Consider the following 22,127-nt stretch of genomic DNA (forward strand, 5'->3'; position numbering starts at 1 on the left):
TTAACACCAATTTTCCACTCAATATGGTTCAAGCGTTTTTGTTGTTGTTTTGTTTAATTTGTAAAGTACTGTTCAGTGAATGTGCATATGTAACTGGAGGGGTTCGGTGAATGCGCATATAAAACTGGTGGAGTTCGGTAGCTCCAACAAGGTTACGAACCACTGGTTTATAGAGTCTGACTAATTACTTGCCTTAATAACATTATTTCAGGAACACGATTCACTTCACGCCTACTCAGATCGAAGCCATCCGAGCCGGCATGCAGCCAGGGCTCACCATGGTAAGTTGTTCACCTTGACTGGTTTAAATAGCAGTATGTGAAAAACCCCATCACCTCAAACATTATGTTGAGTTTAGGAGGGTATTTTGAAACTGCAGCTTTTGAAGTGGGCATCCTACCAGATTTGCACATCTATAATTGTATATTTTTCACTCATCTTACTTTGGGCACACTATTCCAGCATTCTACTCTTGTTTCTTCAGTCATTTGCAACTTCACGCTAGCTCTTGAAAAGGCCTTCCTTTACGGAGGTTGCAGCAGTCGTTAAATGTAACAATAAAGACACGGTCGCCACCTCCCCATCATTCTCTGTTTTCGTACCAGGTGATTACACACTGATTTATTCAGGAATGCTAAATTGTGCTCATTATTTTCCAGTAGAAAAGACTCACCTGCGATGCCTAGATGAGATTTTTTGTTGCAGTACTCCCCTCCCTTTCCACTCCCGCTGAAAGAAGCCTTAATTCATTCTGATCGGAGGTTTTTAGCATACCAATGCTTGCTTTAATTTCAAACAGATACACTGCAACTTCTCGGGTCTCGGGCTAGTTAAAAATCTGAGCTGGACGCCAGCGATTTAATTATCTCTTCATTTCTCTATCTCCAGGTCGTCGGACCGCCGGGTACCGGCAAGACGGATGTTGCCGTCCAAATCATTTCAAACATCTACCACAACTTTCCTGACCAGAGGACCCTCATAGTCACTCACTCTAACCAGGTTAGCCCATCATCCTGCACATGACCTGACACATACATAAATGTTTGTTATTATAAGGAGTGCATCTTATCTAAATATATTCCCCTTGCAATTCTCTTGACTACCAGGCTCTAAACCAGCTGTTTGAAAAGATCATGGCGCTAGACATTGATGAGCGCCACCTCCTGCGTCTCGGCCACGGAGAGGAGGAACTGGAGACTGAGAAGGACTTCAGCAGGTGAGGACAGATGGGGCACTTTTGACACGCCAGCGATACCAGTGGGAGATGCCATCTAGGCAAACAAACTTTGGAGAACTATCTTATATCCTAATCAAAGCCAACACACTCACTTCCACTTCCCCAGCTGCCCACATGCTAAATGAGTCTTTGCCAAAACAGACAGAGCCACCTGATTCCCTCGTATGTGTATCTTCGTTAGACATCCTCTCCCTGTCAGGGCTTTCAATCCGTGTAAGAGATCTCTCTCCATTCACCTAATAATTGGCACTCTCATCATTATTCTGGATCTCCAAGCACTCTGAGAAATGATTTGTTGGCAAAATACGGCCCGAGGGCCATATAGAGGGGGTATATGCTCTGTTTTTTTATTATTATTATTATATCCGGCCCATCCAGCGCAACATTGTACAATATGACCAAAATATTGCCAAACAAAAAATGATAGTAAGCTTACTAGCTCCATTATACGTACCTATCATCATTATTGCCACATACTAAAAATAGACCATTTTGCGTTAACTCCCAGTATACATTGATGGAATTCTAATAGTTGTACCATCAAAACAGCCTCTAGATATCAACATTGCCACTTAAAAATACTTTTCTGTTTACATGTCTTATTCATTTTTATCACCACTTACCTGAACCGAAGAAGGTTTTTTTAAATTATATTGAACATCAAAAGTTTTAAAAGTTCAAACTTCTCATGTGTATTACTCGATAATTGGACATCTGTACATTTGTGTAAAAATATGCATGCCACTGTGCTGTTTATTTTTACACTGGATAGATTTATATGTTGCAACAATACTTGATGCATTTAACATATATGTGGAGATTTTATCATTTTTCCACTGCATCAACCTATTGTTTGTTGGTCTGCTCAATTAACTCAAATATAAAAATCGCAGTCACTCTTGTGGGTTTGGAAATGAAATAAAAGCAAGTCAGCCCTTCCTCATCTTAAAGTGCCCTAGGAGACCTCTAATATTGGTATAACTCTGCCTTATAAAACTCTGGAAAACATTAAAGCCCCTTTTGATGAAATATTCACCAAGTTTTCTCTGGCACTGGCACAATAAGTGGGCTTGATGGTGTATTCATGCACATATAAAGAAATGATGGAATACATGTCAGGCTTTAAAGCATTAAAATATTACTTCAATAGAAGTACTACTATTGTTTTCAAGCCTGTCATCCAGTAGTAGATATTAGCATCTATTTATATATTCGTATCCCAAATAGTTTCACATAAAATTGGACAGTTGGATGGAGTTGCTATTCATCTTCCATGCCGCTTAGCTTCTTGAAGTTCGTAGGGGTGCTGGAGCTTACTTCCCAATTAGTGTTAATCTATTTAAACATGAGTTAAATTGATTTTTTTGGTGAAGACTTGATGACTGAGGCATTTTTGTTTCCATGTAACACAAAGGTTTCGTTCAATATTTGTCAAGTATAATTCGGTGTCTTTGTGATGGCCCTTTTTTCAACCCTTTTTATCCTGGTAAAAACAAATTTCTTGAGTGGCACACCACTTTGTTAGAAGGTGTAGGGTTAGCTCATTAGCAGGTTTGCATTACCATGACTCCTGTGGGCTCATCAAGAGCGACTATGTGAGAACTAAAGGGGAGAAAATAACAGCAAAAAGAGAGTGAAGCTGAAAAGAGAGTAAGGCTATATTAATATAATAGGGCTTGATGCCCAATTCAGCTGTTTTGTTTGTTCCGGTTTTGCATTTAACCCTTCATATTGCAACACGTGACTCGCAGTGTTACGGGAACACTTCCATGACGTCACACCCTTGTGGACTTTAACACGTCATCACGTGTCAAAGTGTTTACAGAAGTAAAGCGAGGAGTCCGCCGTGATGCTTTTGGAGCTATTTCGAGGATTTAATGTTACTCGAGCAAACCTTTTTTCCTCTGATAGATTCCCATTTGGCATCTCAAAGACAATGTTATTCTTTGTACTTTAGTCCGTCATTGCTCGTTTGCATTTGCTGTTTGTTTTATCGAACAGTGGTGACGTGTCTCATTAATGTCATTGACATGATTTCAGAATGCATTTCATGCAATTTCTTTGATTTTATTGGTGTTTTTAACAAGTATCTCCTCTATAACTTCGGCCCATGTTGTCATGGTAACAAAAATAGTTCTCATTGGCACACCCAATTGACTGATGTGACTGATGAGAGACAGGGCCATTTGAACAGAGCTCTATAATAAAGCTGAAAATTGCGTTATAATTCTTATCACTGACATTAGCCTGGAATTTGGGTTTTTAATTTGAGGTAGGGGCATAACATGCCCCGTTTAATACCACCCACTGCCCTTTAAATGTTTCCATATAAATAGGCCAGTGCTATTGACTACGGATTAAATATTTTAAATGGTTACTATTTCAAGTTTGTTTCTAGGCGAGCTTATTAATTACAGAGCAAATTACATCTAATAGTGTGAGAAAGGTGAGGTAGTTGTGGTGCCCAGTTTTGTCTTTATAGGCTGCTTAAGAATAGTTGCTTGCCAAATCCGTTTGTAAATTATGTAGGGTAAAAAAAGGGTTTCAGCAATGGATACATGGAAAGAAAAGTGTTTTTGCTGGTATCATTTAATACGATCATTGCCTGCCTGTGGATATTTTGTAACAATGTGCCCCTCTTTGCTTCTTCCACTCTTGTATTACTGAGTACCAAAGAATTTTAATCAACACCAAATATGCGAGGTTAGAAAACAGAGACCTGACAAATGGAAGTCAATGACGAAATATATTTCTTCGCCGCTGCCCATCGGTCCATATTAACTTATTGCCTGACGTTGACACCGTCAGACGTCCAAATTGGCAATCCATTTGAACTTGAAACAGCCATCCTCCTTCCTGTCTACCTTTTGTCAATGCCACTGAAACATGATCATTCTCTGCCCACCTTCCCAGTTTAAATGGATTTATCGTCTATTACCGTAAATACCAGCCATTGAGTTATGTAGTAGTGCCTATAGTCCAAGGTTACAAGCAGTAATCTGTATGTGTGGATAGCTGCATCACATGTTAGTTTTCCTGGGCATCAAGGTCACTTTTGTTTAATTAGACTCTGGCCAAAAAAAGGTGGAGCTGGGCCATTGTCTTTTGAGTCGTTTGCTGACTGAGGATCTTTGCACACGTTCTAAAAATAGTGTAACCCCTAGAAACCTTTCCACTTCCTGTCTGTGCGTACTTTATGCCGCTCTCTGATTGCATTGCATTAACACTAATCAGGTGCACCAAGCCAAGGACAGAAATTAGACACTATAGTAAAAGGCTCTAACATTAATTCCAAAAAGTAAATGTTGCTTTTTTTCTGACTTATAATAGTAGTACCCAAAAATATCAAATTAAATTGTTTAATGTTGGCAATTTGACACAAAACATGTTAATGAGCCAAATATGTTGATTTGCATTTTATTCATTGATTTAATATGTAAAATTCACCATATAAGTTACACTGTAGAAATACAGCAATCTTTTTCCCCCAGAATATTTTAGTTTTTAAGTAGTACTGAATATTTTTAGAATACAGTTATTTTAATGGCGAGTTCATGAGATGTGTGAGTGGCATCCTCAAAATTCCTGAAAGACAAATTTTGAAATCTTAGAATTGTATTATTTAGTACATTTATTATATATTAAATAAATGCATGGTTGATTTATATTCACTACATTTGTTTTCGTAAAGCAAATTCGAAACACAGAATAAACCAAAATACCTTGACTAAACTCTAACTGGGTGATTGATGAGTCGCTTCTATCCATCTATAGGTATGGCCGGGTGAATTACGTCCTGGCCCGACGATTGGAGCTACTCAAAGAAGTCGGGAGGTTTCAAGAGAGCTTGGACGTCCCTGGTGATGTCTCCTACACCTGTGAGACAGCTGGACACTTTTATCTCTACCAAGTAAGCAGTTATTTTGTTTCTCAAGCCGTGGGGACACCTGCTCCACTTGACTGCTTCATCTTTACTATTTCTCTACATTTTGGGTTGGAGGCTTTGGCATATTTGGTTTCCACCAAGATCGGTACTTCTGCACAATTTTGTGTATGACGATACTGTTGTCACCTTATTGCCACACATTTATTTGCTGCGTTACTGCTTGCATGAGACCGTAAATAACCCATGCAGAGCGAGAGGCACGCTGTCAGCCTTCACTGTTTATGCCTGACACCTAATTATCACTGGACTCTTAGGAACGACTCCTTCAGCGCCACGCTGTTCATTGAAGCAGCACTCCCCGTGTGAGAAAAGCTTTAAAATAGCTGTGCCTAGACTTCAGATTGTATCTTGTTTCTATCTAGACATTTGGCACAAGTGTTGCATCTAGGGCTCTTTGTGTGTGTGTGTGTGTGTGGTGGCTGTGGTTGAAAAGCATGATGATGAAATGAACAGAAACGCCTGGCTGTATATTATACAATATTAGCACTGCAGTTACAGAGGTCTCCAGCTTTGAAATGATTTGAAAGCCCTTGGCTGATATTAGCTTTTATCGACTCGATCCTCTTCACTGTATTAAAGTACTAATGTCAAAAAGTTTCGCCAGCTTGCCAATAGGCATTGTCCAATGATTTCAAGGTTACGGGCTAATCTTTAATTTAAAACAGGTGTCCCGCCAGGCTTATAAAGCACTGGGGGAAACCCTGCTGTTCCTTCGAGCCAAATTGCCAAAGTTGCCTTTCACCAAGGAAGTTTATACCGTGATTGCCTGCTGGTTGGTTGAAGCCGCTTTATTAGTTTCACAGCTAGAGCAACTCCCCATGTGTACTCCGATCTGTTCTCATTTGTCTTTATAAAAAAAGGTCACCGCCAGTGTCTGATGTAGCATTTAGAGTGAGGAGTGACACGTAGGTTCTAGCGCTCTCAAACTGATTTAGCCGATAAATCAACTAACTTGTAAAGGGTATATTTCTATTCGTAGGCCACAATTGCCTTGAAATCATTGAATTTTACCATTTCTCGTGTATAAGCCGCCCCCGATCCACAATTTTCAGCTCCATATTCATGGTTTTAATAGGGAGTACAAATGTGTTACTTTGAAGGGAAAATCATCACACGTGGTGTTTCTGAAATACTGTATGAATCAAAAGAACATTATTAGGGTCAACATCATAAGGAATTAACTCATGTAGTAATGGTTGTTTTCTTACTGCAAAACAGAAAATAACCACCAAATAGTAATTGTTATTTTGCCGACATCTACTGGTGAAAAAAGTAGAGCAAGTCTTATGCGCAAATAAACCGTACCCTTGATACGGTCATCATTATTTTTTGTTAAAAACACAGCTTATATGTGAGAAAATACGCTACTCAAGGCCCTAACTGTATTTAATGGTCCAAAACATCGACTTGCCCTCTACTACAGGTGGTGTCCCGGTGGGAAGAGTACCTAAGCAAAGTCAAGCCCAAAGAGGGTGCAAAAATGGAGGTTGAGACCGTGGCGGCGAGCTTCCCTTTCCACAAGTACTTCTCTAATGCCCCCCAGCCTGTGTTCAAGGGCCGCTCCTACGAGGAGGACATGGACATTGCAGAGGGCTGTTACCGCCACATTAAGAAGATATTTACCCAGCTGGAGGTAAGGTCACACTCGTAAATAGACACACATTCTTCAATGACAGTGGTATTCATAGAACTACAATTACAGTTGAGATTATTTATGTGAACACCGCAACAAATTACACAAATGAATGTGTGTGTAATCAACAATGATGTTAGAGAGCAGCCGTATAAATCATCGCAGTATCTAAGTAACTGTTTGTGGATGTACTGTAATATAATATAACTCCTTGTTACATCATTACAATAACCATTATTTAATGCATTTACTGTACCTGTAAATTAGAAAAATTATACTTCCACCGATGGCGTAACTAATCCGATCAGGACCGAGGGCGAGCAATAGAACCGGGGCCCCTAAAACCAAATGATAAAGAGAATTTCACGCATGCCCACAACTGCATTAATGTGAACTGTACAACTACAGTACATGTCGTATTTCCACCAACCAACCGCGGTTGAAGTGTAAATATAGTCAATTACTATTGCTACCTTACTATCAGAGACAGATTATGCCATTGTAATGGGTTTAAAACAACTGCAATAATTCAAATCACACTTTGATGTTTATAGTATGTGGAAAATTCCCAATGGCTGAATGACAGTATTCAGCATTCACATCTTGAGTTACTTCCAGAGGTCTCTTTAAGTGTTCTTGTTTCCCATATTTTTCACTTTTATCATTTCTTCTTAGCACATTGAGTATTCCTATAGAGATAACAATAACATATCAGATTTATGGGAACAGCAAGGAGGCCCTGTGAAAAAGCAATAAAGGCATTATTGACTGGAGGTAATATCCCAACATGCCTGGTGACCTTGATTTATCCGGCATCAAATCCAATCCCCCCGCCACCACCACCCCTTCTTTTCTCCTCCCTTGGCCTCGCCCAAGATGCAGCAGTACGCCTACTCTTGAGAGGGAGGCATCGCAGCTGAATTTGCGTATTTGTCTGCCATGTCCACATGTAACGGTCTAACTCTTCTAAACAGGAAAAAAAGACACTACAAAAACCTTTAAGTCATTGTCGTATTGTATGTACAGTAGTAGTGAAGCATCTCAACTGAGTCTAGTTCCGTAGAGCCAAATTTGGTTGTAGGCAGAGAAAGCCACACCATTTTGCAAGTGCACATAATCGCATACTAATTGTGTAGTCTTTCACAGAAAAAGTGCCTTAAAGGCTCCTGTCTCCCGGACTCTGCTTGTCTTGGGTCTTGCTATCTTTGTGTCATTACTTGATTTCACCTTCTATCTGGCCCAGAGCCACAAGTGTTAAAAGTACCTCATAAATATTGGAGGTCGTGATTGGTTCAACATTTAGACTAAAATAGTAACACATCAAATATGTATAACTCAGTGGTCGTGTGGTATTGCAACCCCCTGCAGATATTCCCCTTTCTACGACAATATTTCCATCCACCCCCTCTTTCAGCTTATGTTACGTCTCCTCTTCCCTAGATAATGTGATTTGTCTGGCGATAACCACACACACTCATGCTTTATCTTGGGCGAACATCGCGATCGTATCATGTCAGTGGGGTTAATCAGTGATAAACACTCCCTCTGTTGTACTTCATTGTACAAAAGAGTATATTCTACTGAGGTTTTGAGGCATTTTTGAATTTTGGAGTCCAAATTCATACTGTAAAACACAATTTTCCACACAGGAACTGAGATTTCTCATTTTACGGCATTGTAATGTTTGCTCTCTTTAACTTCTGCATCTAGTTCTCATTTTTGACATCAGTTTTTGATGCATTTGATTCCTATTAAATTGTCAACCTTGCGACTACTGGGGTTTTAATGTTATAGAGCCTTTTTCTTTTTGGTGGTGTTATTACGCAGCAGATATCAGTGTCATCTACCATCTAGTTCAGCAATCATCTTGTCTGTTGCCCTTCTCAATGAACAATCATTTTGTCAGCACCATCTTCTGAAATGTTCAGTTAGTTTTAATCCAACCAAAACTTTTGTCCTTTGTGGGCATTCTTTTTTTAAAAAAAATTTTTATTCTTATATATTTTCTCCATTAGGAGTTCAGAGCCTTCGAGCTGCTCAGGAGTGGACTGGACCGAACCAAGTACCTGCTGGTGAAGGAAGCCAAGATTATTGCCATGACCTGCACACACGCTGCCCTCAAAAGACATGACCTGGTGGAATTGGGCTTCAAGGTTAGTCTAGCCACCCACTTTTATCATGATTTTAAATAACTCATAACTAAGTCGCTATTTGGTCTCATTAGTACGATAACATCCTGATGGAGGAAGCCGCTCAGATTCTGGAGATCGAGACCTTCATCCCCCTTCTCTTACAGGTACTCATCTCTTCAATTATCTACTAGCGTTCTTGATTTGACTGTGCGTCTCGCTCCGCATAATTTAAACTAGTAGCACAGCCTGTCCTTCCACCATTAAATTTTAATTATCCATACAGTCCCCCCAAAACTAAAAGTGGTCAAATAACAAATGCTATTCCTACATTCAAAAATGAAATTGTCTATAAAACATGTGGTCTTAGTCGTGATGAATGCATGAACTGTTTGTTTGATGATGAATGCCGCATTGTACAATAGAAATGAACAGTATGACAATCTGGAATAATCTTTAAAAAAATCTTTCAGGCAAAGACAACACGTGTCATTCTAAATGTGATCTCTTCGATCTTTTCAAAAACAGCCACCCCGACACTGAAAAAATATACATAGGACTACAGATAATACATTACACTGCATTGGAGTACATCCCTAACTTGGGTGGGCCATAAATATTCTTCCATTTGATATCTTTATGGACCGATCCACTATCTGCCCCTCAGTTTTAAATTCAGCAGTACAACTCCCATCATCAAGCCTCCCACCACCTGACCTGTGTTCATTACTGCCTGACTGATGGGCGCCAAGCAGAGTAATGATGCTTGTCTTTGGTAGTTGCGCCTAATTGTCCGCGATAGCGCTAATGTCTGTTTACAGATGAGATCATTAAGCGCATCAACCCGCCCAACAACCACACCAGAACTCCTCGTCTCTTTAGATGCGGTTTGTTTGTTTTTTTCATTCTGAATGAGTGACTGACTCATACTTAACTGCCAGACGCGAGAGAACGGTAAAATCACTTTTTCCGCCACTGGCAATAAATCCTGTACACTGAAAAAAAAACTGAGGTCATGTTTCAGGTAAACTACACTTTATAAAGTACATTTGTACTCCCTTTTCCACGGTCTATGTCACAAAATTTCAGACTATTTCACATTTTGTATTTGAATACGGTAAGATTGTGGCCATATGTTTGTGATCCCTCTCTGATCCTTAAATACCACATCCAAATGTCATCATTCGACTGTAGAACCCAGAGGATGGGTACAGCAGGCTGAAACGGTGGATCATGATTGGCGACCACCACCAGCTGCCCCCTGTCATCAAGAACATGGCCTTCCAGAAGTACTCCAACATGGAGCAGTCGCTGTTCACACGCTTTGTGCGCCTTGGCGTGCCCACCATTGATCTGGACGCCCAGGGACGTGCACGTGCCAGGTCAGGCACTTTATAGGACCTTCTTCATTTTTTTTGGTGTGTTTTTTTAAATTGTTGTTTATACCAGAATTTGTGTCGCTTGGCCCTTACAGTCTGTGCAACTTGTACAACTGGCGTTACAAACACCTGGGCAACCTGCCGCATGTCCAGCAGTTGCCTGAGTTCCAAGTACCCAACCCTGGCTTGACCTTCGACTTCCAACTCATAAAAGTTGAGGACTTCAACGGCGTGGGGGAATCGGAGCCCAATCCTTACTTCTACCAGGTCAGTAAAGGAATCCCTCAACTCTTGCTATAAGCAAAACAAACAGTTGCCTTAGTGGCAGCGATTGATGGTGATAGACGGCCAACCCCTTTAAACTGTTCCATTGGATTGAACATTGTCTTATATCATCAAATAATATAAAATACAGTAATCCTGTAGTAAATCATGACATTCTCTTCTCATAGTATAAAATGCCCCATGCCCTGAAATATTTTTTTCCTTATCGCACAGCAATAACTCAAAGTGAGACACATAGGTCTGCCCCATACACATATATAGGCACAATCTGTTCTGGAGTCGGATAACGTTTCATATTCCTGACATTGCTGAGATACTTGCGTATGTGTGTGTGTGAGTGTGTAGCCAGTGGGCAGTTTTTTGCAACTTATCACAGCCATTCTATTTTCCATGACTGTCTTGAAATCTAAATAAGACAAATTGGTCGTGGTGTTATGCATGGAAAAAAATTAAAAACCAGAAAGTAACAAATTATAATTTCCACCCCCCCAAAAAAATCTGTAGTTATCCATAAACCATGTCAAAAATGGTATAGCAGTGCTGAATCATTAGTCTCTGGACCAACTGAGAAATTAATGCCCTGATCCCCTAATGCATCACATAAATGTCATCTGGTGGCCAGAGCGTATGCCCGTGTTTCCCTGAACATTGTGATTGTTCCGAAATGCAGACCATGTGCACTTCCCGAGGCTCTGGGTCACATGAACCTCCACTCCGTTTGACTGTTGCCATTTGCTCCCTCCTCAAGGGAATCACCCATGGTTCCTGACTAACACAGGCGCAGACACACAGCTGGAAAGACGATAACACAAAATCGACTTTTGCACATTCAATACTATATCGTTTGTCTTTTTCTTTTTATAGCATGTTTTCATTGGCTACTGCATCTCATAGACTTATAGAGTCTTTCATAAACTTGTGCAAATGAGATTTTTAATTCAAATGCTATCTGGATAAACATGGCTCAATGCCTCCCAACTAGATGAGAATATGTGACCTACCCATAAACTGAAAAAGCAATAATTTACAGCAATAATTTACCAGTTAAACATCTATGTTTGTTGGTTGATTACCTGTTGGGTTATACTGTGATATTGCTTCAGCATCGTCAGGAAAGATCGCAGTGTGAACCAGTTATACATCTGCCAGTGGGAATCAGAGTGCTAACAAAGACTGTGACACTTTCTGACATGTCGACTCAGATGCGGCTGGATAGGGAACTGTTGATGAGGGTGCGTCAATAATTAGCAAAGATATGAGGCTGCGGTGCTGGCCTAATTGAAACAGGATGAATAATGCATACCGCAGGCTTACCCTTGCTTATTTCCTCTTACATTTGAAGGGCAGAATGAAACCTTGGATAGAGGATTTTCCATGCTCAGAAATGTGTCTAATTGAAATTGGGTTAACGGAGGTAAATAATGCCTGTTGTCGTCTCCCTTTGTCCCATGTCAAGGGCAACCCCCAATGTTAATGGAGATTTTTATGAAGAGCAACATTTTAAAATTATGGTAAAAACTCTCTTCTGATTAAAGAAAAAAAAGACTGGGCAAAAACAAAGGTTTATTCCTTGAAATAATAAAACAATTGACTAGAAGCAAAAAATAAAAACTGACCAGTCTTCCCCCAAACTGGAATAGCCAAAAAAACAATCAAGAGACCAATTTCCAAAACACTCATTTTCTGAACCGCTTATCCTCACAAGGGTCACGGGGGGTGCTGGAGCCTATCTCAGCTGACTTGGGGCACGAGGCCTAAAAGCATTCTAAACTCACTGTCAACTGCAGAAGGGTTCTTAAACATTTCCCTTGTCTCTCTATTTCCCCGCAAAGAATCTGGCAGAGGCCGAATATTCCGTGGCTCTGTTCATGTACATGCGTCTCTTGGGCTACCCGGCTGACCGCATCAGCATCCTCACCACCTACAATGGACAAAAGCACTTGATCCGTGATGTCATCAACCAGCGCTGCGCCGGGAACCACTTTTTTGGGCAACCGAACAAGGTAAACATCTTACACAACTTGACAGCCCATTTCACATTCAACAGTTGCGGCAGTGCATCCAGCTGAATGCCTCCCACCCAAACAAAGTAGGGGCGTGAGAGTGTGCGCGTAAGATTAAAAAGGATTGTGCATGGAGTAACAACAGCTCCGTGTCGACTTCATTCCCAAAAGACCCCGCTGGCATTTTCTGAAGCCAGCCCACGTTAACCACCGCATCCAAGTCTGCACGGCTTCACATCACTGTTTGCAAATGTTTGTTTGTCTTTTTTCCACACACATTTTGCCTTAGGTTAAGTTTTCCACCTTCTTTCGTCTTTCTTCCAACCCACAATTGTTCACCTTCTACTTATATAAAGTCCAAAGAATGCATGTAGGAAAGAAAGGGGATGCTCAGGAGACCTTGTATGTCACACCTGATTTGTCTTAGAGTAAAAAAGAAACCATTTTATTGTTCACAGAACCCATGTCAACAGCAGACAGGTTGTTTATCTGGGGTTTGAAGTTTCAACAATGAAAATGATTTCAATTGTCCTTTGAGCAGTATATTCGGCATTGAAGTGCTCATTTTGTTTTTAGCTGCGTTCTTTTTGACTTGGCAACAGCACCTCTCAGCATTCACATGACTGTCATCTTCATCTCTTTGTCTTCTTTCATTTATTCTGTTGTGACAGCCAGTCAGGAATTGTGCTTGGTCATGCTAAATGTCCCGCAACGTTCTAAGACTGCCCCTGTCATTGGGTGCACTGCTGGTTTTAGTCAGTATGCGTGCCTCTTGACAAGCTGATGGGGCAGGAGGTTGGGAGTTGGGAGCTTGACAGGCTCACAGATCTGCTGAGGAGAAAGAAAGATGGCCTCAGAAGGAGATGGACATTTTAAAGGTCACCATGTCCGAGTTTCGGGTTCCGCTGTTTACCGACAATGTGTCATCCGAGCCAAAACCAAGAAAATGTCAGCGGCCAGCCCATGTAATGGGATGATTCTAATTAGAAAACCGGCGGATAAAATGAGATTCAAGGGCTGACGTTGACCAGATTTATCCCCTGTCGTAGAGCAAATACGGATATAATAGCAAGAACTCATATTCTGCTCATCTGTCTACATATTTGTTCATAGAAATCGTTAAACGAGTCTGTGGAATTTCCCTGCAGCTAAACCAGCTGACAACTCATGCCGGCTTTATCTATTCAGTGATATCCCATGATCTTTGGAAAAGTGCATTCATTTATCTTTGACTAAAAAAAATAATGAATGGTTATGTACAGAAATAGTATCTAATTTTAAGATTCTTTCAGAAAGAAATAGTGGTCTGTGTGCACAGACAACTCAAATAATAATTTTAAATGCATTCCCAACAGCAATTTTTCTTATATTGCATTTTTTTTTTTAATATTTTGAAGCCCGGCCTTTCTATCTATTAACTTGCTGAAATTTAAATATGCAGATTTGAAGTTACATTACTTTTACATTAAGACAGAAAGCCTTGACCTCAAATATTAAGCGTGAGGTAGATGTTGTGTTTTAAATGTATTTAAAATGTCGGCCAATTATTTCTACAGGCAAATGATCCTCTTTAGAGTAGACAAATTAACCTCTTGCTTATCCTGGTAGTACCTTAATTATTGATTTTTTTTTCTCCACACAGAGATTTAGGCCATTTGCACTCAACTCAGATGCTGTGACTTTCAACAGAACACACATGCCATCCCCCAACCATAGTCGTACTAGAAGCAGCACATTGCTGCCGCTGGTGCTGCACCTGTTCGGCACAGCAACAACAGACCTAAATAATACTGGTCTATCACGTTAGCCCTATTTCTCTTCACATGCTGGCTTTAGCTTGTGGCATCACAGTGGTTACTTGGTCTAGTTGGAAGCTCATTTCACTTCATACTACTATCTCGCTCCCCATTACCTCTTGTGCTCTCCTTGGGCTTGTTTTGTTTTATCGTTCATGTTGGGCTGTGTTACGGTTTGTGTTATGTTTGACAAAGTGCTTCGATTCTTAAATTTGGTTTTGTGTACCACTGGCTGTTTTTAAAAGAACCCCATCAGTTTAGCATTTGTTTGCATTTATTTAATTCAACTAGTTAAAAAAAACTTAGATGTGTTTGAAGATAAATACTATGTTTCCATTCCTTGAATATCTATAGGTTGCAGTTGTGAGCTACTCAGTATTTTAAATTTCACAGGCTATGAGGAGGTCTGCTCTCTCTTAGTATCCCTCCTAGTTTTACAAGTGTTGTTGTACTGCCTCCTTTTAAGACATCCTAGTATCCTTGGCGCACACTTCTCGGTGTGACGGGATTACTACCGTGTCGAAGCAAATTGGCTGACTCGAGTTCGCTTTTTGCAACCACTTTAATTCACTGCTGTTGAAAAAAAATCTCATCTCTGATCCTGTTGCAGCCTTGGCTCCCCCTTGAGTCTCAGAGGTCCAGGTAAGAGGCAAAATGGCAGCAAATGCCTCGTAAGCCGCCTTAGAGACGACGGCGTGTCACATGGTGATAACACCCACACGAACGCAGGCACCGTCTTGTATCTTTGCAGAAGGATTTTTCTTTTCCCCCCTCAAGTTAATCCCAGAAATGCACTCTCATTTAGTCTGCAGAGGAGAATCAGCTCAGGCCTCTTTTGTCAGAGCAGGGGGCTCGGTAATAACACTATGTTGTGTCTTTACAGGTGACGACCGTCGACAGGTTCCAGGGTCAGCAGAACGACTACATCATCCTCTCACTGGTCCGGACCAAAGCCGTAGGACACCTCAGGTGATAATAATGTAGTGTTCAGTACACTGGCAGAATTGCCTTTTAGCAGTTTTGCTTGGTTTGTCTGTTGGTTGGTTCGATAGTTCTTGTATGTTAGATTTGAGAGTAGAGCTGCTATGATTAATTGACAAGTAATGGATTAACAAATTAATTGATATTTTTTTTTAACATTTACGCATTGCCTAAAGACATTGTTGGAAATTGACTTCAAAATTTTCTACCAGGTAGCATCATTTCCTTATGAAACAAAGAAATTTCTGAACTAATCAATAAATAATTTCTGTCCACCACAATTTGAAGAAAATGGTACAAGCTTTATTCAATGAAAATGGCAAAATACAGTAAAAATACAGTATTTCTACCTTTCTTTTAGCAAATTGTGGCACATTTGGAGAGTGAGGCTATTGTTCTTTGCTAATTAAGTTGAACATCTACCCGAGACAAAGCTTTGCTAAGGTTCAATTTTTAACAATCATTAAGTGGAGCTGCCATTCTTGTCCTCGGATTCAGTTCTACATTGTTGAAAGTAAAAAGTTAATCTCTTTTCCCTTGCTGGGTTCCCTCAGACCCTCCCTATTGTAAGAGAAGCTCTTTGAGACTGAACCCAATAATTCTTGGCTGGCGTCAGTTTGGAATATTCTGTCTATTTGGACAGTCCAGCGCTTTGGCGCAGCTACTTTCGCCCACGTTCACACTGCACTGTCAGCATAAACCAGCAAGCCAGACAATAGGTTGTCCTCTTACAGCTAAATATGGTCTTTGCTACAGGGAAACTCCTAAATCTCTATTAGGGATGAAACTATTAGGGACAGGCTTGCAATATTGAGTGTTATCTGGTAACTTGGTTGATTTTGATTAGTGTCTTTGTTAAGTATTTGGCGAGGTTGTTCGTTAGGGTTAAAATGTTGTTTTGGCACTTGGTTGGTTTGTTGGTTGTTAAATTCTTTGTTTGTTCTATTTTCTTACAGTTAATAGGATAACACAAAAACGACTTTGCTTATTTGTACATTCTTGCCGTGTCAGATTTTTGTTCTATCCGATATTTTTAATTTTAGGTTACATTTTTACTATGACCCATCCACCCCACTCCCAACATTTCTCTGAGTCCTGTCTAGTAGTCGTCTCCGTTTTTCCCCAACGCTCTGCTCCTAGCAAGCTGCTGCCGTGACTACAGCAGGAGGTACAGCCGACCATATGACAAGCCAACCCTTTGCTTTCATGGGGGTTGGGGGGGCATTCCTGCACACAGAAACACATTCACACAATTTGACAGGGATGCACAGATGCAGACCCACTCTGACTTGTAAACACACACACACACACACACACGCAGTGCTGGTCCACTGTGCCCTGGCGTGTCACACAGCGCTGCCCAGGTGGGCGTCTCTCGCTCCGTGCCATGTCCACAGGCAACCGTTTGCCCCCATTGGCTCAGCTCCTCTCTTCTCTCGGTTTTCATTGGTTGTGGCTGCAGTACTTTGTCTCTGTGGAGTTTTGTTTGTCCTTCTCATTCGACTTCACAAGGACTCCATCTTTAACTCATCAAGCACCTTCAAAGCATTCATCTTCTTAATCAGGTGGACACGTGGCACATTGTGTGCCAGACTCCTCTCCATCAAATCACAGATTGCTCTTGGAATAACCAGACAAGCTTGTATTCCCCACTTCAAATGTTCAGACGTCCTACAAGCATAAAACGAGCTGGTTAATTAGCCTCATTGAGTTGCTCCATTAGGATCCCCCCAGTGCTTAAAAATGAATAAAATGTCACTCACGGGGATGTGCAGATGCAATAATCCTCCTTGGGTCAGCAGCAATTTCAAGCTCTCCCATATTCCTTCATGTCTGAAAATAACCAATTTTTGTAAGTGCATGATTCCTAATGGAAATACATTCGTGCCAGTTTGGACTAATATACACATTTATATGGTTTGATTGGTACGAGATGCTTCTTATTTCAATAGTTTAGCTGCCTATGTAGACTATTGATGCAAAATCACTTTTACATTAACCAAAGTGCCTAATCAGTCCACCAAAACTTGGGCTGTTCTTTTTTGTATTTTTCATTGGAACTTTGAAATTATACAAGTTCAAAAGCACGTGCCTCGTGATCCCCTGAAGAATTCTTTCTCTCACGCTTCTAATCCCTTTTTAGTTCATCGTAGCCAGAAGAGCAGTCACGCCACCCATCCTCTTCAGATGGTTACCCAAAGAGAAGCATAGCCATTGCAGCGTCACTCATTTAGATTATTAGATGCATCGGGACATCTGTGTGACAGCAAAAATTGCTTTCCATACAAAGCACTTTTGACCTAAAAGCATCATCTTTTGCCTCACTAATCTTGCTACACTCTCCTCAGGGATGTGAGGCGACTGGTTGTGGCCATGTCCCGAGCACGTTTGGGCCTGTACATCTTCGCCCGGGTGGCACTGTTCCAAAACTGCTTTGAGCTGACGCCCGCCTTCAACCAGCTTACGGAGCGCCCCCTGCAGCTGCACATCCGGCCGCACGAATACTACAGCCAGGAGCAGCCGGTACGTAGGATGAGTGGCCACATTTTTGGGATTGGGCGATTTCATTCTTCGCGTATAGAAGATTCATCAACCTAAAACACAAAATTAGGCTCTGGTGATCAGTGTGTATACATCCTTAGACAACACCTAAAAATGTCATTCTGAAGTATCCATTTTATTTAGTGTTCTCACTAAGAAGAACAAAACATGTGAGATCTTGAGACCTCCCTGCAGGCAGTTTTAAAATGTAGTAATTGGTCAAACTCCAAGGCATAAATAATTAATATATTGGGATGAAATGTAAATAAATAACCTTTGGTTGCTCAGTGAAAATTGCTGTTTTTGTACTTTGGGCAGCTCAGTTAACAGCATTCAGCACACTTGGGAAAATAGAGACCCCACTTTTAACCAACTGCCCGTAGCCCCCTAAGGTCAGATGGCAAACCCCCACAATCTCCCAAAAGCCCACCTCACCGGCTGTCTGGTCCAACACGTCTGGCCTGCCAGTGCGTGTGTCCAAAATCCGCCCGGGGTCTCTTACACTTCTCTGACTGAATAGTGTTGGCTCCGCCCCACCAGCGGGGACAGCTCTTTTGGGCACACACATGCGGCCCCTGCTCAAGCACTCAGTAAGGCTCACCCAACTCCCACATCACCACCACATGCAGATGGAAATTAGAAGGCTTACGTTCTGGCACACTGCGCTAAACTGGCATAGCAAACCATTCCAGTCACGCCATTGTCATCTTATCAAAACCTTCTCGAGTGGACGTTTCCACGGTTCAGTTCATTGTCAGTAAATTTGTCAGTTTGACTTAAATCCTGAATTAATTAGAATTTCGGCAATTTTCAGAGAGATGCTTCTGACTGTCCGGACCAGGTTGTCCAAAACATGCCCGAGATGGCCAATCTTGTGTACAATATGTACATGCACATGATAAAGACTACGCAAAAGAAACAGGTAACTACACCCATTTAATATTAGTAATTGAGTCAATGGATGTGGGGGAAATTTGTAACTGTTTGTCTGCTGCAGCAACTCGCCAAGCCTCCGCCGCAGGCAGAGCCAGATGAGATAAAGGAAAAGGACCTGGAGCCAACTCCCATGGAGACGGAGAGCCAAGAGGCAGAAGAGGGAAAGGTCAATGAAGCTCAGCCTAAGTCTGAGTCGGAAGAAAAACAGGAAGCGAGCCAGATGCCCGATCACCCTGGACAGGACAGCGATGACGAGGGAGAAGTAAAGGAAGAGCATTAATGGAGGCAGCTTACTTGAGACTATTTGAGAAAACAAAGTGGATCCAAAGTGTAACTGATCATTTTTTATTAATTAAATTCTATTCATTAGTTTTATTTGGGAGACCTATGCAATCATTCATTCATCTTTAATACCGTGCATCCTGGAAAATGATTGCTGGAGCCTAACACAGCTGGCTTCAGGTGAGGGGCATACTACACCCTAGACTGGTTGCCAGTCAGCCTAAGGTGACACAGAGACAACCGACCATTCATGTAATCATGCTGCCACTAGCTGCAATTGAACCTGCACGCACTGAAGTCAGGTGAGTTAACCTCTATGCCATGAGGCTGCCCAAGGTCTTAACAGCCAAACTCAGTTTCCTTAACTCTTTAGTAATTGTAGAACTCTACTTTTTAAAAATACTCATCATACTACCACCAGTGGGAATTGAACCCACACCTGCCCACACTGAATTCAGGTGAGTTAACCTCTATACCACAAGGCGGCCCAAGGCCTTAACGGCCAAAGTCAGTTTCCTTAACTCTTTAGTAACTGTAGAACTCTACTTTTTTACCCACTCTCTAAAAATAATCTTTTCCACATGGGAAACTATTTCTAGTTAAGGTTCTTCACATATCGTCAAATATTGTGTATTTACATCTATTGAAGAGGAAATTGTGGTGGGCAAGGATTTAACAATGATTACCTTTTGAAAGTGGCGGTCCAGCGACTTGAGTGATTAACACGTCGGCCTCACAGCTCTGGGTTCAAATTCAAATCTAGGTCAGTCCGCCTGTATGGAGTTTGCATGTTCTCACTCGGTCTGCATGGCTTTTCTCCAGGTTTCCTCCCACATTCCAAAAAACATGCATGGTAGGCCAATTGGACGCTCTAAATGGTTGTTCGTCTCCTCATGCCCTGCAACTGGCCGGCAGTCAATTCAGGGTGTCCCAAAGTCAGCTGGGATAGGCTCCAACACCCCCTGTGACCCTAGTGAGGATAAAGTGATTAAGAAAATGAATATTTACCTTTGAAAGCAACTGTTTTACAATTAAAGAAAATTAGTGTTCTAATGACATGCAGTAATTGAGATTTTTTTACAAGGTTAATGTGACTCTTCCTCCTCAAATGTCCATTGTAAATCCACACATTCCTTTTTTTCTCTTCCTAAAAGGTCAACCCCATGACTGCATTACTAGTGTTTTACAGTCAGTCACATGAACAAGAACATTGTGTAACATCCTGCTCCTGCCTTCTTACTCAAGCTTCTGTCTTTTTGCTAACAACCTCGACGTCGTCTTTAATTATTACATTTGAGTCCCTGGGAAGTGTGCTGCAAGGAAAGCAACCACCAGACGGGAAATCTGCAGCGGCTTGGCCTGGAGGTGAACATGTCTTTTGTTATCCCACGACAGGTATTCATTGGGTTCATTGCAACTTTTTTGTGGCAAGACGTTGACCTTCTAATAAAACTTGCGGTAGGGACTACTAATAAGATGAGTAAAATCTTGAGGCTTGTACTGCTGGCCCTGAAAGGAGGATTTGTTCTTTGACAGGGAAAAAAAGAAAAATATTTGCTTTTAAGGAAATGAAATCATGCTTGGAGATGGGATATAGAGACCATGAAGGTAGGATTGAATCTTGGTGGTTTCAAAAATAAAGTGAACTGAACTATGCACAGGCAGCCCGCAAAATTAATCATGTTGCTAAGCAACGATGCACAGTGAAAATCTTAGCATTACCTGAAAATGTCTAACCTGTCACTAATCTCGTGTATTTTGCGGTTTGCATGTAAATTGGCACGTTGCTGTTCATTTTGAAAGCAATAGTACATTAAGTGTGTAAACTTGACTAGTATGTTTTCCTAAGTGCTTCACAGTGACTTAAGAAGATTTAAGTTTGATGGAAAAGCACAACTTTTTGAGCATGTGTGGAGTGGTGAAATGTCATATTGACATTTCCTGATTAGGAGTCTTCCTGACTACCGTTTGTTTTTCCTACCGCAGACAGGGTGAATTATTTGTTTGCACTCTGCATCATAGGCGCAGCACAACAAGCAATCACGCCCAATTTTATTCTGTACAATTGATTTAAAAAAAGATGTGAATTAAGAGTTTGCAGAAGCATAAATTCCATTTGTAAAAATTGAAGTGAAATACTCTAACAATGCAGTTTTATCCGATGACATTACAGGGAAAATATTCTCAAAAAGCTTCTATGTCACATTCTTAAGTTGGCCCCTTGAGTGTTACGGTCTTTAGTGACAAATCCTTTCAATATTTTAAAATGCTACTCTTGTGTGTCCCAGAGCAGGATGGCAAACTTGGGCTCGTGTATTTGGTGCATCGTCTGGCTACTCATACTCCTGTTCTTCGGCTGGCCCATCGGCATCACCCTGGGGGGTCTCTATGGCCTGGTCAGTCCCCTGACCACCTGCCTGGGCCTAGACCGACTGTCTGACCTGCTTCTGGAGGGCGCCAACCTGGGCCGCACCTGCGCCCTCAACATGAAGCAGTGCAAGCCGCTATGTTAACGATTTTACGGTGCCGATAACGGTCACGACGACAGCTCGCATTAGCGAGCGTGGGTTTGTCACTCGCTCTGCTTCGCGGCGTTTCGTTGCCGATGACGCTGCGTGAATGAGATAAGCATTGAACAATAGTGTCGCTCTGACTTGTGAATGCAAACTTCTAATGCGATTAAACCTGCTTTGAACTCGTGCCTGCGCCTGCTGACTAAATGTTTCTCGCTCATGTTTGTTCACAGGAGAAAAAGTCAAACTTTGCTTGTATTGTTTTGGTTTTACAGTGCAACGTTTCCTTTATCGTGGTTTCGTGTTTATTTTTCAATGACTTTAGGGGATGGTATGTGATACGTCTATTTTTCCTATTAAATTACAATTGTAATAACTAGTTTTAAAATTTTCAAAATAATATATTTTGTTGTCCTTTTTTATAGAAAAAAGCCTTACTATACATAGTCATTTTTTCAAGAAAAAA

At 41.2% G+C, this 22,127-nt stretch overlaps 1 protein-coding gene and 2 long non-coding RNA genes across 3 annotated transcripts in view; 2 read left to right on the forward strand and 1 right to left on the reverse strand.

Annotated features, from left to right (window-relative positions):
- Positions 1–19,241, forward strand: part of aqr (aquarius intron-binding spliceosomal factor) — a 37,142-nt gene extending 17,901 nt beyond the window's left edge. The window contains exons 23-36 of the mRNA XM_077621065.1: positions 212–281; positions 889–999; positions 1,107–1,216; positions 5,012–5,147; positions 6,607–6,816; positions 8,832–8,969; positions 9,041–9,112; positions 10,140–10,327; positions 10,420–10,591; positions 12,442–12,612; positions 15,292–15,377; positions 17,738–17,912; positions 18,745–18,852; positions 18,928–19,241. Coding sequence (XP_077477191.1) covers positions 212–281; positions 889–999; positions 1,107–1,216; positions 5,012–5,147; positions 6,607–6,816; positions 8,832–8,969; positions 9,041–9,112; positions 10,140–10,327; positions 10,420–10,591; positions 12,442–12,612; positions 15,292–15,377; positions 17,738–17,912; positions 18,745–18,852; positions 18,928–19,146 — 1,966 coding nt within the window. The 3' untranslated portion in view covers positions 19,147–19,241. The remainder of the gene's footprint in view (positions 1–211; positions 282–888; positions 1,000–1,106; positions 1,217–5,011; positions 5,148–6,606; positions 6,817–8,831; positions 8,970–9,040; positions 9,113–10,139; positions 10,328–10,419; positions 10,592–12,441; positions 12,613–15,291; positions 15,378–17,737; positions 17,913–18,744; positions 18,853–18,927) is intronic.
- Positions 15,671–22,086, reverse strand: LOC144089856 (uncharacterized). The gene is made up of 4 exons (XR_013305192.1): positions 19,835–22,086; positions 17,482–17,983; positions 17,153–17,222; positions 15,671–17,060 (listed from the first exon to the last, which is right to left on the reverse strand). It is a non-coding gene; the product is annotated as an uncharacterized LOC144089856 (long non-coding RNA).
- On the forward strand, positions 19,444–21,849 carry LOC144089855 (uncharacterized). The gene is made up of 2 exons (XR_013305191.1): positions 19,444–20,513; positions 21,437–21,849. It is a non-coding gene; the product is annotated as an uncharacterized LOC144089855 (long non-coding RNA).
- Positions 22,087–22,127: the final 41 nt, after the last annotated feature.

The sequence above is a fragment of the Stigmatopora argus genome, chromosome 15 (assembly GCF_051989625.1).
Source record: "Stigmatopora argus isolate UIUO_Sarg chromosome 15, RoL_Sarg_1.0, whole genome shotgun sequence".
NCBI classification, from domain to species: Eukaryota; Metazoa; Chordata; class Actinopteri; order Syngnathiformes; family Syngnathidae; genus Stigmatopora; species Stigmatopora argus.